This window comes from Erpetoichthys calabaricus, chromosome 14, assembly GCF_900747795.2.
Source record: "Erpetoichthys calabaricus chromosome 14, fErpCal1.3, whole genome shotgun sequence".
Classification (NCBI taxonomy): Eukaryota; Metazoa; Chordata; class Cladistia; order Polypteriformes; family Polypteridae; genus Erpetoichthys; species Erpetoichthys calabaricus.
Window position 1 is genome coordinate 76,361,181 of NC_041407.2, and position 17,303 is coordinate 76,378,483.

Here is a 17,303-nt window from a genome sequence, read left to right on the forward strand (position 1 = left end):
GATAAATTATCTTTCTTGGGCAAGATCTACTTTTATGTGGCAGTTTAACAGTGAATGTTGTTTACTTTACATAGTAGAGTAGCCAGGCTGATGAAGGGTATACCTAATTGCATTATATTGTTTGCCATCTTGGTGTTTCTGCTTCAGCCAGATCATCAGGCACATGTTTATAAGATTCCATATAAAGAATGTGCTAAATTTTAAAAGAATCCGTCACCTGGCAGTGTTAAACCCAGCAGTGCTTCTGGAAAGTAAATCGCTAACTTCTGTTATGAATGTTTTACAGAAATTAAGTATGAGCTGTGAGCAAGGTTAATGAAGCTAAGTAGTTTTGGGGGAGGGGGGTTAATTATGATCCAACTGTCAAGGGTCATAGTTTGCAGCTATTTTGGCAAATGTGAAGGAGTATATTCTCCCATGCTTGCTGTCTTCCCTACATATAACCGGGTGACTCATGGGGACTGATGTCAGTCTCGCACTCACAGGATGAATTTCATCAGATGACATCTGAACTTTGCTTCAGACTCTGGGTTGTGATTTTAAAACTTTTATCTTGCATTGTGATTTATAAATGACCAGATTGTGATTTTAGAGGTTAGAAGAACTCCACTTTCAAATTGTGATGATAATGATCCTCCTAAAGCAATGAAGAGAAAGCAAGCTCAGGGAATAGTGGTAGTGGAAAATGCTGGAATGACTTCAAGCTTCTGTCTAATATTTCACTGCAGTGTTTATTGAGAATGTGCTCGATTTATCTTTAAACTGAATGTTAGCTTAGTTTGATGTTCTTATTCTCCAGAATTACATCTTTGTTTTATTTTTATGTTTTACAAATTCCACTCTAAAATTTGGTTTAGAAATCAATAAGCAGTAACCCAGAAATCACAATTCTTATGTAGATGTTTTATTCCTTATGTATTGTGGACACCAATTTTCAGTATTGAAGATGAGACTTAATCCTGAGATGACATAATTTTTTTTTTTTCTAGTTGTGAGATATGTGTTTAGAGATTATCGATTTAATGTTTTGTTTTCTTTATGTAGAAATAAATATTTACTGATGGTTTTTGATTGGATGGGAGTAATTTCCGAACCAAAATGGTAACCAGACAAAAGGCATAAAAGGAAGACAAAATGTATTACAGAAAAAGTGGTGAATAAGAAGAGAATGCAGAAAGAACAATACGTAAAAGGATAAAATGCAAAGCATATGCCACCTCAAAATATAGTCGGATGTCATCCTATACAAACACTTGACTAAATTGTGAGATGGATGGTCCACCCACTGACAAACCATCTTCCACTGCTCACACTACAAATTCCACTTCTGTCAGATTATCTGACCTTCTTTGCTTCAGCCAATTGAGCCTTCATCATTGGCTATCTCCCAACCTGGAGCCTCAGGTGTACTTTTTGAGTGTGGTGTTTAAACCCGGATCCATGAACATATTCAAGTACATTGCTGGGTACTTACATTAGGAAGTACTTACAAATAACATTAAAAGGTTTGCTGGTGTCCTTGAGGGGTCCCCAAGCAGTACTGGACTTCCCAGCAGGTTCCACATACTATAGGGTACAACTAGGGAGTGCCAAACATGCTGTTCCCCTCATTACTCTTGCAGATTTAAATTACATTGTCCTCTCATGGCCTGGATAGTTTTTTGCACTAAAATCTTTTTTTTTACCAGACGGACGTTATACTGTATATGTTTTTAAATAAATTTATTATTGTCTTGCACTTCTCTAATTTAAACTGTACTTTTATTTATAATCTGAATCATTTTCCCCCCGGGGTTAGATGGTAATGTCATCTTTTTCACATTATATATTGATAAATTTTGTAGGCTATGATACAGAATAGGACACGAATAAAGAGTTTAGAGGTCAGACTTTTCCAGTTTAGTGTCCAACACTGTGCCTTTTGGATTTCTGACAGCATGTTAATTTTAGAGTAGGCTTCTTTTTTTTTTTTTTTTTTCCCCTCCCTCGTATGCAGTTTTCTAGTGGTTATTACTGTATCAGTTTTACAGGTAAAATGAACAGATACTGGAAGCAATATTGCATTAATATTGGCACAAGCTTACACCATGTGCAACACCTATCAACTTTTTAAATAAGTCCATCATATTATTATTATTATTATTAATGTCTCTCTTAAACCAGTGACAATGTCGCAAATCTGTAACACATCTTGTTACCTATTTTATATTTGATGTTTTTTTTTTCTCTATAGAGCACACTGATAATTTAGGTTACGCATTTTTAAACTTATTTTAACATGTTTAGTGTGTAGGATAAATCCACAGTATTTTCTCTTTCTTTTACTTCTGTTTCTCTTCTGTTCTTTTTCCGGTTTTCTATGGTGGCGATCTATGTCACCACCACCACCTAATCAAAGCACTGTGATTATCCCTACATTGATGGATTAAAGGCCAGAAGTCCACTTGACCATCATCAAATTCTTCCATGTGAACCCTGAATACAATAAGGACTGATTGATGTAATTTATGTTCGGTAGAATGCCTAGAGGGGGTTGGGCGGTCTCATGGCCTGGAACCCCTGCAGATTTTTTTTTTTTTTTTTTCTGTCCTACCTGGCCATTGGACCTTACTTTTATTCTATGTTAGTGTTCCCTGATTTTAATTTAATTCTTTTTTTTTTCTTTCTTCTAGCTACATTGTTTATATGAAAATGTGCTATATAAATAAATGTTGTTATTCAGGCAAAACTTACACAGACAAGGGGAAAGGATCAAAACTCCACACAGAGAATGACTGTGCAGAGAACAGAACTCTCGTCCTTTGAACTCGGAGGCAGCATTAGTAAACACTGCGTCAACTATGTCACCTCCTGTACTAACAAACTATTACAAACTCTGCAGCAAGCAGCCTTACTGGACTGTTCAGTCAGATCAAACTTTTTTCATTTGATTCAGGGACTTGGCATTTTAAATGTTTGGTCATTTACTTAACAATCTTCATTTTCTAATTAAAGAGAAGCAATGTTCTTATTTTGATAACTAGTTATTAAAAATGCTTCAGAAGGAAACAAGATGGGTTGATAAGACATTTTTTGTAATGTTTTATTTCAACTTTTTTTTTTTAATTCCACTATCAAAATTAAACCATATTTTTATTTTATTATAATTTTTCAGTATTGAAGTATTTTTTCAAGTAAGACGCAAACATAATCCCCCTGTTATCCTGTGTTTGACGTCACGCTCAGGGATTTATTTTCTTTGGCCAGAAATGGTCCAGTATGTGGTAATAATGATGTAGCAGGTGACCTTATGTCTTCTTAAGATGCACCATTGTTCTTGATTCTGTCACATTTTTACCTAAAACAAGGCTACCATTCTGTTCCTAAAGGCCTCTGGCCTTTTATAACTAGATAAAAATAGGTCCAGCAGCTAGGCTTTTTTTATTTTTATTCATCAGTGGTGGTCAGAACGGGTCTTTGGTTACAGAGAACTAATTTGGGCACTCCAGGCGGTTTGGTTTTTTGTGTGTGTGTGTGTGTGTGTGTGTGCATGCATACCTGTTTTGACACACAGGGAGGTTTTTCCACTAGCTTGACAGAGTTACTAGTCTGTCAGAAAGCATCTGAAAGGTAAGGATATTCCTCTTGTTTTAAATACACCAATTTAAGATAATCTATATAAAACAAAATTATAAATTGATATCAGTTTGTTAGTCTGAATTCCCTCAGTTTAGAAATTGTCTTTTATAAGTCTTTATCTACAGTATGACGAAGCATTCTGTACTGTTATACCTGAACTTTGCAGAGAAGGTGTTGTAGCAGTATCTTTCGTAAAAGTAAATCTAAAGCAGTTAGTAATATAAGTTAATATTTAATTGCTTGACCTAACTTTGAAAGGGCTTACTGCTACACTGAACACCTTCTGTTTTCAACAAGTAAAAACCCAGTTCAAAAAAGGTACTTTAAAGTGTTTGAGATCGTTTTGATGCCACTTTATCCATTTTCATTTATCGGCTTATTTACTCATGATCCTTTCAAGCCTCAGTTACTCATCTGAGAGCTTTTGAAGAAATAAATTTGTAGGTAGATGAGAAATTTATTGGCTTGCTTGCAGTGTGTGTGTTCACAGCAAGAGATTTGCGTATATCTATATGTTGTTTAAAGAATCAGTTTAGCACTATATGCTGAATTACAATTGGTAAGTTCTAGAACTAAAAAGAAGACTTTAAGCTTATTTGGGGTTAAAAAATCTTTTTGTTTTGTTTTCTTACTACAAACTAAATGACTGGCTGCAATTAACTTGAAGTTATTTTGCTTAGTATTATAGGTTGTTTTTCTTCTTGAAGCATTTAGAAAGAGAAAAGTAACCTCATTGGGGGAAAAAAAAATCTACACTTAAAGTGCATTTTTAAGTTTTATGAATTTGTAACTAGATTCAGGAATGCTACTGTAGAATTATTTGGTATTTATACCTGAAACACAGATTTAGACCTGTATATCTACACCTGTGGTTTTTTTTTTTTTTTAATCTCTTACTTTATTCTTTGTTAATCATCCTCCTCCTTATTTTGGCCGCTCCCGTAAGGGATTGCCATAGTGGATCATCTTTTTCCACATCTTCCTGTCCTCTGCATCTTGCTCTGTTACACCTACCAGCTGCATGCCCTCTTGCCACATTCTTAATGAATTTATATTATTCCTCTCACATCCTAAGGGTGTGTTTAGCTTAGGCTTTCTTGGTTCCAACTCACATTTTCAAATGGCACTTGTATTACCTTTATACTGAGGGAAGTTTCTCATCCCAAAAATGAAACCGTCATTTTCACATTAATCACATTTCCTTTAATCACATCTGATAGAGAGATTTTCCCATCAGTAAAACATTTTGGAAAATAAGTTCAGTATATTTATCCTTTGTGGTTTTTGTCATCTTAATGTTACATTTGAAGAAGTAGTTAAAGTACTCTCAAGTCTGCTGCCTTTGTTTCTGTAACCTGTGATAAAACTTTAAAACAGAAATGCATATTTCAGTAAATTTCAATGTAGTCTGTTTTGAATGCTTTTAGTGTATTTTACAAATCCCGTTACATTGAACTAGATGCAAAACAAACAGGAGTTATATCAATATTATTTCCATACTGTTATGTTCCATATCAAATATTGCCACCTCTGCCTTATCCAACTGTGAGCAAAAACACAAATAAGAAAACCGGAGCAGTTTAGTGTAATATGTAGCAATGGGATTTTCTTGGCTGAGTGTTATCTCATCTGATGGTAATCCAAAAGCATCCATCTAATAATCTTCACAATTCATATCTTGTCCTGGATCTATTTTGCACAAAATGAACTTTTTTTTTATTTGCTGTTACCTATCAAGAAGTATTTGAATATTGGGGAAATTGGTGGGTATTTGCTTTCATACTTACATATATCACACATCTTGGTCTTCTGCCTTTACTAAGCAGCTGTTCTGTTTATTTTCAGGAAAACATCGCTTTGGAAAAAGAAAGAGAAATAATATCCACAGTGAGTATTCAGATCTGGTTTCCGACGCATACCTTGGTGTTTCTTGACGGGTTTAATTGGTGCATCACTAGAGAAGCAATATCTTACCAATCCTTGGTCACGGTTTTTGTACTGAAGTAAAAATTAAATTGTGAATATCAAGTGAAAGAAAAAAAAAAGTAATTTTTAAGTTTTTTCTTTTTTAGATTTTTAGAATCTAAATCTAGGCATACTATATAATATTAAATAAAATTTAACAAGTGCATTTAATTAATAGAAATCTGTTTGCTAGAAACAAGTTAAAGCACTTAATATTCATGACTATCGCAAGTGTACAAGCCCTTAGTAGGTATCTCCGCTTTTGTAGAGGATAAAATGAAGATAAATCAAGTCAGACTTTCTTTCAAATTATCATAAATATGTAAATAAAATAATGTAATGAAAAGCAAAAGCATCATTCGGAAAATAGGAAAATATATAAGAAGTAAAAAATCTGCAACTGGGATCAGATTAAACAAGCCACATTTATAATCCAGTACAAAAGAAAACCTGATATCAATGAAAATTGTTCTGATCAGCCATAAATAAAATCGGCTTTTCTTCTTCGAGTTTCATGATAACTATGGCAGAATCTTATTGTTAAAGAGTATAGATAAGGTGAGGGCTTTGAAGGAACATCAAAGGAGTCCTGTATGTCATAGAACACAATGAAGACTATCAAGAAGAATGTGTTTATTAAAGCAGTGTTTTTCAGCCTTTCTTGTGTCACAACCCACTTTTTCCCCCATGTAACTGTCTTCATGACCTACTAAAGGTGACAGTGGCTTCCCCTTTGGTGTATCTAATGTGATTGTCCAAGCCTTGGGAGGGGGTTTCAGAGTGGATCATAGTGGCAACCCACTGCAGGCCACTACCATTATAAACAATAGCGACTCACAGCCCCCTAGTGGTTTGGAAACACGAAGTTAAAGGATACATTAGCAACCAAGGCATTTAACTTTTTTCATTTTAACCCCATTAAAATGATTTTTCCATTTTAATATTGGTGGTTTTAGAGACCTTGTTCAAGAGGCAAAATCTGTAGCATGATTTAACTTTGATTTAACTTAAAACATAAAATGAAATGTTATTGGTGTCTGCAATATTCAATTAAAGAATAGTTGATTTCCAGACTTTGTATTCAGTAGAACTGTATGGTTTTTCTAATAACCAAACATATCCCATCCATCCATTCTCCAACCCGCTATATCCTAACTACACAGGGGGTCTGCTGGAGCCAATCCCAGCCAACACAGGGCACACACACACACAGTGCACCTAACCAGCATGTCTTTGGAGTGTGGGAGGAAACCAGAGTACCTGGAGGAAACCCATGCAGACACGGGGAGAACATGCAAACTCCACTCAGGGAGGACCCAGGAAGCGAACTCGGGTCTCCTAACTGCGAGGCAGCAGCACTACCCACTGCGCCACCGTACCGCCCCCAAACATATCCCATTACATTTAATTTAATGTTTTGTAATTATTATGGTGGTGACCGCTGTATTATTGTAGATGAAATGTTACATTTTAAACGCTTCTCTGAAACAAACCACCTGAATAAATCTTTTGAATTTAAAGTTCAGTCTCCCATATAAAAAGCTTCTCTTTTTGGTTGTTCTTTGTTAGTCCTGAGCACCTAACTGCATAGATGACAACATTGTTTGCAGGCATATATGTGCAAAATGAAAAACAGCTAAGTAATTGGTGTAAAATTCAATGATCTAAACCTCCATTCCTTTGAAAACAACCAGATACAGTTGTCATCAAAACCAGCACAGGCACACCTGTCTAATGTCTGTGAATCCTGTTGGGCCTTCCGTATACAGTATATACTTCAATATTATTTTTTTTTTCTTTTTATTAGTGTGCAGTGTGGTTCAATGTTGGTGTTGTTTTTTTTTTTTTTTTTTTTTTTGAGACAGTGATTTCCTATTCTGTATTTATTACTGTCTTTAGAAGACATATATTTACCTAAATCTTTGAATTTAAAGTATGGTATATTTGAAATTTGAATAAAATGTAGACTAGATGCCGGAGTATTACTGTTAGAGATGTAATCTGGAACACTAACAAGCTAGATAATATAGTTTTTGGTACCCAAAAGGTGTATTTTAACAATTCAGTCTCTTCAGTGCCACGCATTTAAAAAAATTTGTAATCTTATTTCTTTCTCTCTGTTGGCTTTAGTGCAAACGACTAGTATCCATCTGTGACACTATCCTGAACACTCATTCTGAAGAGCTTTTGAAGCAAACTGCACAGCTACATGCTGTGGAGCTCGTCCCACTTTCACCTGGGGATAGTCTGGTATGGAATTGCAGGAAAAAAAATATTTCCTGCTATTAATATTTTCTGTCAGCATTCAGTCTGTTTCAGTGTTTGAAGAGCAGATGAAAGAAAGCAACATAGTCTGAATATAACAAAACATTTTGAATTGTTGGTTATATACAGTAGGTGAAATAGTTTAATCTGCATTTGAACAAAAGTGTTAAGTAATGTGAAATTAATTTGTGCTTTATTTTGTCACACTCCAGAGGAATATTTGAATGTCTGTAAAAGAGCAGTATGCCCCCAACAGTATGGATTTACTTAATCTTACCAGCCATTTTAGTCTCTTGGGTTGCCTTATCTAATCAACATTTGGGGCACCACATGCCACAAGCCAATAGAAACTTTCTTAATCATTATATTTTAAGAGTGACTGCCTATTAATGACCTGCCCTTTATTTGTTGTTTCCTTATAATGTGATCTTGTGCATTGCAAGTGGAAATGATTTGGCAGCCATAAATATGGTTGCAGAAACAACTATCATTCTATTCTGACCACTTTATTTAAAGCAAAGAAATTGTAATTTGTTATGACTTTAAATAAAGCTGTTCAGAACTGATACAAGGATATTTAAAAAGTGCTATTTTTTTTTTTGTTCTCAACAATCCAAAGGTGACTACATAACCATACCTTATCTTAAGTCGTTTACTTAATTTTATTGTATTGTACCCTTTTACTATCTCCATATGTGTTTCTGATTTATCTGTCCTGTGTAAGAAACCTGTTCAGCTATAGTCTTTTATATGTAGATAAATAAGATTTTCTTTTAACAGTGAATATTTTTAATAGTTATACTAGTCATTTAGCCCGTTACAATAATGGGTGCTAGAACAGTAGTGCATAAACATTAGTAGGAACAGTCTATATTAAATGGCAAGGGACTTTGACCTCATTCTTTTTGTTGGTCGTATTTTTCTTTCTTTCAGCCTTTCTTTTGTTGATGTTTACTTGCTGAGCTGACCGTTCTTCGTGGGCTGCCGCCATGTATTGTGTGTCTTTAATTTTCTGTGACAGTAATACTCTCTTGTATGGGTCTATTCAATAAGGGCGCACACAAAAAGGCGAGCTTCAATTGAGCGCAGCGAATAAAGGCGTTCGTAGATAATTTAGTTCAAATGTCTCTGGAATATGTGAAGAGCAACAAAGGTGCAGATCTTTATTTATGAGCGCCTTTATTCACTGCGCCCAATTGAGGTCGCCCTTTTGAGGCTCGCCTTTTTGTGCGCGCCCTTATTGAAGGATACCATCTTGTACGTCCGCTGGCTTGTACGTCCGTAATATACCTTTAATTTTCTCTGGCGGTAATAGAGGCGTGCGCGTCGGTAATATGCCCTTAATCTCCTCTGACAGTAATACTGGCTTGTATGTGGCTGTAATATGCGTCACTGTATTGTGTACCTTTCATTTCCTCTCGCAGTAATACTGGTTTGTATTTTCCGTAAAACACCTCTAACTTTCTCTGACAGTAGTATCGCACCGTGCTCCGCGCATGCGCACTTCATCAGAAGACACCCACACACGGACACCTAGACGCACATAGGGATTTTATATATATAGATTAATTTAGTTGTATTATCCTCAGTAGGCAAAGCTGTATGCTGAAATGCTTACATGCTTACTTATGTCTGCAAATACAGTTAGGTCCATAAATATTTGGACAGAGACAACTTTTTTCTAATTTTGGTTCTGTACATTACCACAATGAATTTTTTAAATGAAACAACTCGGACTTTCAGCTTTAATTCAGTGGGGTGAACAAAACAATTGCATAAAAATGTGAGGCAACTAAAGCATTTTTTAACACAATCCCTTCATTTCAGGGGCTCAAAAGTAATTGGACAAATTAAATAACTGGAAATAAAATGTTCATTTCTAATACTTGGTTGAAAACCCTTTGCTGGCAATGACAGCCTGAAGTCTTGAACTCATGGACATCACCAGATGCTGGTTTTCCTCCTTTTTAATGCTCTCCCAGGCCTTTACTGCAGCAGCTTTCAGTTGCTGTTTGTTTGTGGGCCTTTTTGTCTGAAGTTTAGTCTTCAAGTGAAATGCATGCTCATTTGGGTTAAGATCAGGCGACTGACTTGGCCATTCAAGAATTTGCTTTAATAAACTCCTGGGTTGCTTTGGCTATATGTTTTGGGTCATTGTCCATCTGTATCATGAAATGCCGCCCAATCAATTTGACTGCATTTAGCTGGATTTGAGCAGACAGTATGTCTCTGAACACCTCAGAATTCATTCAGCTGCTTCTGTCCTGTGTCACATCATCAATAAAACACTAGTGTCCCAGTGCCACTGGCAGCCATGCAAGCCCAAGCCATCACACTGCCTCCACCGTGTTTTACAGATGATGTGGTATGCTTTGGATAATGAGTTGTTCCACACCTTCTCCATACTTTTTTCTTGCCTTCATTCTGATAGAGGTTGATCTTGGTTTCATCTGTCCAAAGAATGTTTTTCCAGAACTGTGCTGACTTTTTTAGATGTTCTTTAGCAAAGTCCAATCTAGCCTTTCTATTCTTGAGGCTTATGAGTGGCTTGCACCTTGCAGTGCACCCTCTGTATTTACTTTCATGCAGTCTTCTCTTTATGATAGACTTGGATATCGATACACCTACCCCCTGGAGAGTGTTCTTCACTTGGTTGGCTGTTGTGAAGAGGTTTCTCTTCAGGTTTCTCTTCACCATGGAAATGATTCTGCGATCATCCACCACTGTTGTCTTCCATGGACATCCAGGTCTTTTTGCGTTGCTGAGTTCACCAGTGCTTGCTTTCTTTCTAAGGATGTATCAAACTGTAGATTTTGCCACTCTTTTTCTGTTTTCGCAGCTTAAGGATGGCTTCTTTCACCTGCATGGAGAGCTCCTTTGACCACATGTTGTCTGTTCACAGCAAAATCTTCCACATGCAAGCAACACACCTCAAACCAACTCCAGGCCTTTTATCTGCTTAATTGATAATGACATAACGACAGACTTGCCCACACCTGCCCATGAAATAGCCTTTGAGTCAATTGTCCAATTACTTTTGAGCCCCTGAAATGAAGGGATTGTGTTCAAAAAATGCTTTAGTTGCCTCACATTTTTATGCAATCGTTTTGTTCACCCCACTGAATTAAAGCTGAAAGTCTGCACTTCAACTGCATCTGAGTTGTTTCATTTACAATTCATTGTGGTAATGTACAGAACCAAAACTAGAAAAAAGTTGTCTCTGTCCAAATATTTATGGACCTAACTGTATATATAAAATAAAACCAGTCCAATCAAGTAGTGATACTGGTTACGGTCTATGTATTCCTTTTTTAAGTTTTTGAATAATAATAGTTTACATAATAACACTGAAAGTACTGCACACTGCTGCCCAGGGAGACGTATGATAAGGTGGGTGTTCAGGAGGATCAGTAAAAAAGTGTACAAGACTGGAGGTGTAGACTTTTAAGTTTTAAAGCAAGGACGTTTTATGATCAGCCGCCTGCTGATAGGACTGTGGAGTGCAAACTAAATGCTGATATGACTTGTTTTTTCAGGAACAAGTTATGTACAAAATGAGTTACCACACCCAGCCTATTTCATTCTTTCTTTATTAAAAGAGGAGTGTTAAGTTATTTAGACATTCTGGTAAGGCACCTGTATAATTGTCTATAAAAAAGTGATACTGTACATGAAAACTTTCATTTATGTTTTCTTGACAGGGCATTGAAATCAAATCCACTGGATCAAACCTTCATTTCATAACTGGAACAGAACTGGAGGTAGCTACTATTTATTTGCTTGATTTTTGGGTTGCCCCCCCAGTTGTGAGTGGTGTGTGTGTGTGTGTGTGTGTATATATAGTTTTGTGGAAGAAAGGTTAGAAAAAAAAATTAAATCTTTTCATGAAATGGAATGTTTAGAATACATATAGCATTTTGAAATTTATGCATTTGTTTATGATTCTAATTCATTATTACATTTCATTATTTCACGTGAAAGCCATATTAAATTCATGCAAATGTGTATTTTGGACAATTTAAAAAAAATGTTTAATTACATTATTACAATGATGTTTAACCCACTATAGCGCATCAATTCTACCTTTCTATCCATGTGCTTATGCAAATCTATTTAAAGGAAGAAAATGTTAGATGTATGATTTACGTCCTGAAAATGCTACTTAATATTCAAGGTTATTGTTGTAATAATACAGTATGCTTAAAAGGCATAGGACTATTTAGCGTCATAAACCTTAAATTACATTTTTTTGCATTAGTAAGAACATGTGAAAGTGGATTGGGATGAGTGAGCATATTTTAAAAACAAATGCATAACTGGTCTATTCATCCAATCTTATTTATTTATTTTTTTTAAGCTGACTTCTTCCATTACTAGGTCAAGTGGATCTTAAGATTATAAGAACTAGGTAGGACATAAGCTAGAGTTGGCTGTACATCTATCACAGTGCAAACTAAAGTCTCCTGCCGGACAGTTTGGGAGAAAACCAAGGGGTTTAAAAGAAAATTCTTGTGTTCATCATGGGTAAAGCATGCAAACTCTACTTGTACAGTGACCACATCACCAAATCTACTAGGCAGAATTGCACAAAGTACAAATGTACTATACATATGTGGTGCAGGCACTTTGAGTTTCTTCAGTTTTGCCTGGCAATTGTAGAGGGCCTTTTACTCCTAGTCATACGACTACTCGCCATGCTTAGTGGGTTATGGGAGTGTAAATAGAAAAAACTAAACTCTCCATGTAGAAAAAGTAAACTTTTTTTTTTTCCTTTTCTTTTTACAGAGCAGGAAGTGGGCTTTTTGCTTTGCTAGTTAAGTATTCAAAGTAAACTAAGAAATTTACGTCAAAAAGCATTTACACTCCTTTTATTGGTTTTTCCAGCTTCATGTAACTGCCAACAAACTTGCAAAAATTTAAGAGCAGCTATTGATAGTCAGTGCCGTAGTGTTCTGAAGTTTAAAAAAACTGCAATCCCAACAAATGCTTGTGGTTATAATATATATGGCTTTGAATGAAACTGGGGACATACCCAGGTACACACCCTTTATACAAGTTGTCATTTTTGATTGTATACTAAGAAACGGATCATCAGTAAGAATTTGATAATTGGGGCATTTGTTTGGTTTTTGACACCTAAATGTCTTGTATAAGGTAAATGAGGATCTGGGGCCTCATGTATAAACGGTCCGTACGCGCAGAAATGTTGCGTAAGACCGTTTCCACATTCAAATCGCGATGTATAAAACCTACACTTGGTGTAAAGCTACACACTTTTCCATGGTACCTCGTACTCTGTCGTACGCAAGTTCTCTGTTTGGCAGCACCCAGTGTCAAAGCAGTTCTACTGTTCCTGTGTGGTTACCCTTTCTTAGATCCACATCCATGACGGCGGCTCAAGTTCTCCTTGTAGAACTGTTAGTACTTGCAACTTACCGTGAGGTAATTGTACTTCTGATACAGTTATAATATTGCACAACCTGAGCCACTTTATAAAGCACGTATTTACATATGATGACGATATCATTTTTAAGATGAAATGCAGTAAAATGTTGATTATATTATACTGATAAAACTTTTAATTACACGGTGCCGCAGCGCTAGTGAGCTTGAGCTTTGTTACGGTTTGTTCCTGCCTCGTGCTGTTTTCATGCTGTGGCTGGCGCGACACTGGAAGGATAGATGGATAGAATAATTAAACATGTACTATGAAGATATTTCAATGTTCCTTAAAAATTTTGAAGAATCGCCGTTCTAAGCATACAGATGGCTTAACGTCTATTATAGAGCTGATTGTGTGGCGATTGGGTATTTGGAGAAAGAAAAGTAAGGACAGGAATTGGGGGTTAGTACGTTTTGAAAAAGACAGTACTTCTGTAATAAAGCATTTCATTGAAGGTCGCGCATGGCGCAGCAAGCATCTTGTTGCTGTAAGACATGAACAATCACTGTGCCACTGTGTTCCCATGTTTAATAACATGCTTTAACGCATATCATCATGAAAATGATATCACGTATACTTCTCAGTATTTGAATTACTCAGAGCTGTAATATTACGAACGTAATGGATTCTGTCGGAGGAAGAGCACATAGTGATTCAGGCACATAGAGCAGATATAAGATCAAATACAAAACAAAGCATTTAACTACTACTACTAGTGCTACTTTAGTTATGATGGGATTTGAGAAACTAGTAAATTAAACGATTTTAAGATGAAGTTTCTGATCTACTTTAATGACAAACTACGTGATTAAAGTGGAAATTTTGAGATTAAAGTTGACATTTCGTGCTTTTTTTCACACTGTGTGCTTTTTTTTTTTTTTTTTTCCCCCACTGTACCCTAATAAGCTTTCATATGACACTCAGACGTTGGGTTACGAGTCGCCTTTTCACGTCGACTTTGATATGTGACAACTTTTTTATTTCGGGCACTGTGCGACTTTGTGAACTTAAGCTTTCGAGTTTCTCTGACACGCTATGTCACTCGATCAGCTTCCTTTTCTTGCTTATATAACTGTTTAAACCAACAAATAGTACGTTTTTCTTTGCCTCCATTTGGTATTCACGGAAATTCTTATATTTTTCCTCGTACTTTTGCCATTGCCTTTTCACGGAACGCTGGGCTTAAGAGCTATTTATATTAATTTGCATATTCAAAGAGGCGTAATTCTGGGAGGAGTTGGGGCGGGACAGCAAGCGCGTGCACGTGCGTTTATTTCCACGCTGAGCGGGATTTATGTAGCTGAAGAACGTGGAAGTTGGCGAACGCACAGATTCCTGCATCTGGATTTTTCTGTGCGTAAGCACATTTCGGCTTTTGTGCTTATGTCATGTTATAGTGCGAATTCTATGCATGGCGTTATGCATGAGGCCCCTGGTGTTGAGTTCTGGGCTATTCCGTGTAAACACCTGTAGACTAACAAATGAAAGGAAATGTTCATAATTCTGAATCTAATTTTAAAAGAAGAGATGTTTAAATAGCTTTTGCAAGAATATATATAGCTAAGAAAAACAAAATTCCAACTTCAAAAACTCTAAATCTGTATCTGTAGGAGAAACCAATAGACTTTTTATGCAAAATGTCCACTAAGATGGTTTATTTTTCTGGATAAAATATCAACTATAAAATGTGTTTCTTTTTTTTTTTTCCTTCTTATCTATGAACACACAGTATATAATTTTCTTCATTATGTATGCGCAGTTATATTTGTGCATTACCTTTTATTGCTGATGATAGGTGTTATTAAAAGGTTAGGTTTTATAAGGAAAGCTTCAAGATTGTAATACTGCTATCAAAGGATTTTTTTTTTTTGTTTAACCTGAGGATTAAGAATATTCTGGTCCTTCATCTCAGAAGCCCAACACACAGATAATGAGAGCAATGGACTGTCATTTTCAAAATGCAAAGAATGAATATGTTCTGTTGGTCACGACAAGCCAGTGAGACACTCAAAAAAAAAAAAAAAGCTGCTGCACTATGGCACAACTAATCACTTGACAAAGATAGCTCTTATGAGAGGCACAAACCCTGAAACAGTTCATGTCCACATCACCAAAATTGAGTTAAAAACCCAAAAAAGAACCAATTTGCGTTTGGTCCTTAATTTTACTAGTCTGATCAAATATAATTTCATAACTTAGGGGGGGAGCTGACCATCACTTGGTGTGATGGTCAGCTGCAAAAGTCTGATTTCAGTTTCTAAACAGGTCACATTCTCTGTCTAAATGAGTGTTTTGTTTCAGGTACTCTGTGCTTAATCTCATACACCAGACACAATGTAGTGTATGATTGGCCCTGTCTGAGTCAGTGTGCCCTGACTTGCATCCCATTCCGAGCTGATCCCTGCTTTGTGCATAATGATGAGTGCGGTTGCTGGCCAGGGGTGTGGGGTGTGCTTTGGCCCCTAGTGACTCTGAAACAGTAGAAGCAAGGTCAGAAAATTAGTGCATGAAGTCCCATTCTGTAGCACTGATTTCATATAATGCTGTCTCTTGTAAGATATTTAAGGTTATTTTTCCCAGCAATACTTAAAAGGGAGTTAGTTTAGAATTCTTAGAATTCTTTAGAAGACTTCAGAATATACAGTAGCTGTTTGTAAAGTATGGCTCTTCAGGCAGTAGCAAAAGTAAAGCAAACTAATATGGGTGATAAGTCAAACTACACGTACTTGAAGGCTATTAAAGCTTTTTTTGCAAGGCTCAATGATGGTAACAAATTTAGATATTACATATATTTGAAAAAACACTAGTGTGAATTTTTCAGAAGAATGTTGTTCAATGATTTTAGTAAGTGCTTTTCATTTATTATTTGCAGTTAGTATTTAGATTTTTACATTTGCAAACTTTTTTTTCCCCTGTATTTTTGTTAAGATAGGAAAGAAAATTATACTTAACAAGTTTTGCATAAAAATAACATATTCTTAGTGACTTCAATTTGTAAGAGATAAATTGTTTGTGTGTTTTATGTTTTTTAAAAACCGTTAAATGGCAGTATGGTTTGGCCTTTTTTTAGGATAGGTTTACTTTCTTATGTCACAAAAAAATCCCAGAAAATAGGTCTATAAATGTTTCCTTCTCATCGTAAGAATCCTACTTGCAGAAGAAGTCTGTTAATGGTTAGGATCTTTTTGTCAGAAATTCCAAATGATTTGCTTTTTCTGAAAGCAATGTTATATTCTGTCAGGTTTGTTGATTTTTAAATACCAAAAATCGTAGGCTTATGAACAATGAAGTGTTGGGTTATGCAGGAGGTGTGGAGTATTACATAGTGAAAGTGCTTCCTAATGGGATGAGCACTTGGATGTCATCTTTTTAATTTAAGCTGTCGGGCTGCTTCCATGCATTCTATATAGTTAATTCAGTAGTGCAGGAGATGCTGTTTAAAGTGTTACACATTGCTCAAACTGGACTCTCTCTTTTTCTTCACAGTCACCTGCTGACCTGTGTGAGGAGATTTTGGCAGGAGATGAAGTAATTCAAGTCAACAACCAGGTTGTGGTATGTAGACAACTGATTAAATCCCAAAGCATTCCTCCGTAGCAATCCATGTGTTTTCCCTTGTATAAAGATTCATTAAGATTAGTTTTATAAGAGCTGGAAATGTGTCAATTTAAGCCATTTTTGGAAAAGAGGGAAGTCTTTTTTAAGTGGCAAGTCTAGACAACTGCAATAACATGTTTATTGTGGCGTTATTGTCACATGTACACTGAAGTTCATACTTGCATTTGCTAATCAATATGCAACACATCGACACTCTCTGACACTGTGATTAGTGAATATGACAACCTTACATGAAAAATCTCAGAACAAAGTTTACAACACTGTCTACCACTATATTATAGTAATGTATGGGACATTGCAGTCACACTCCTGACACTTCAGAATATGTATTCTCATTCTTAGGCTTATTACAGTTTAGTAAGACCTAAGAGGAAAAGCATATCTTATTCGAAAA

General features: G+C 35.9%; 1 protein-coding gene across 1 annotated transcript in view; it reads left to right on the forward strand.

The window, feature by feature from the left end:
- The window catches only part of cnksr1 (connector enhancer of kinase suppressor of Ras 1), a 65,965-nt gene that overhangs the window by 10,570 nt on the left and 38,092 nt on the right, over positions 1-17,303 (forward strand). Inside the window, exons 5-8 of the mRNA XM_051919083.1 lie at positions 5,464-5,505; positions 7,714-7,833; positions 11,550-11,609; positions 16,778-16,846. Of these exons, the coding sequence (XP_051775043.1) occupies positions 5,464-5,505; positions 7,714-7,833; positions 11,550-11,609; positions 16,778-16,846 (291 nt within the window). The remainder of the gene's footprint in view (positions 1-5,463; positions 5,506-7,713; positions 7,834-11,549; positions 11,610-16,777; positions 16,847-17,303) is intronic.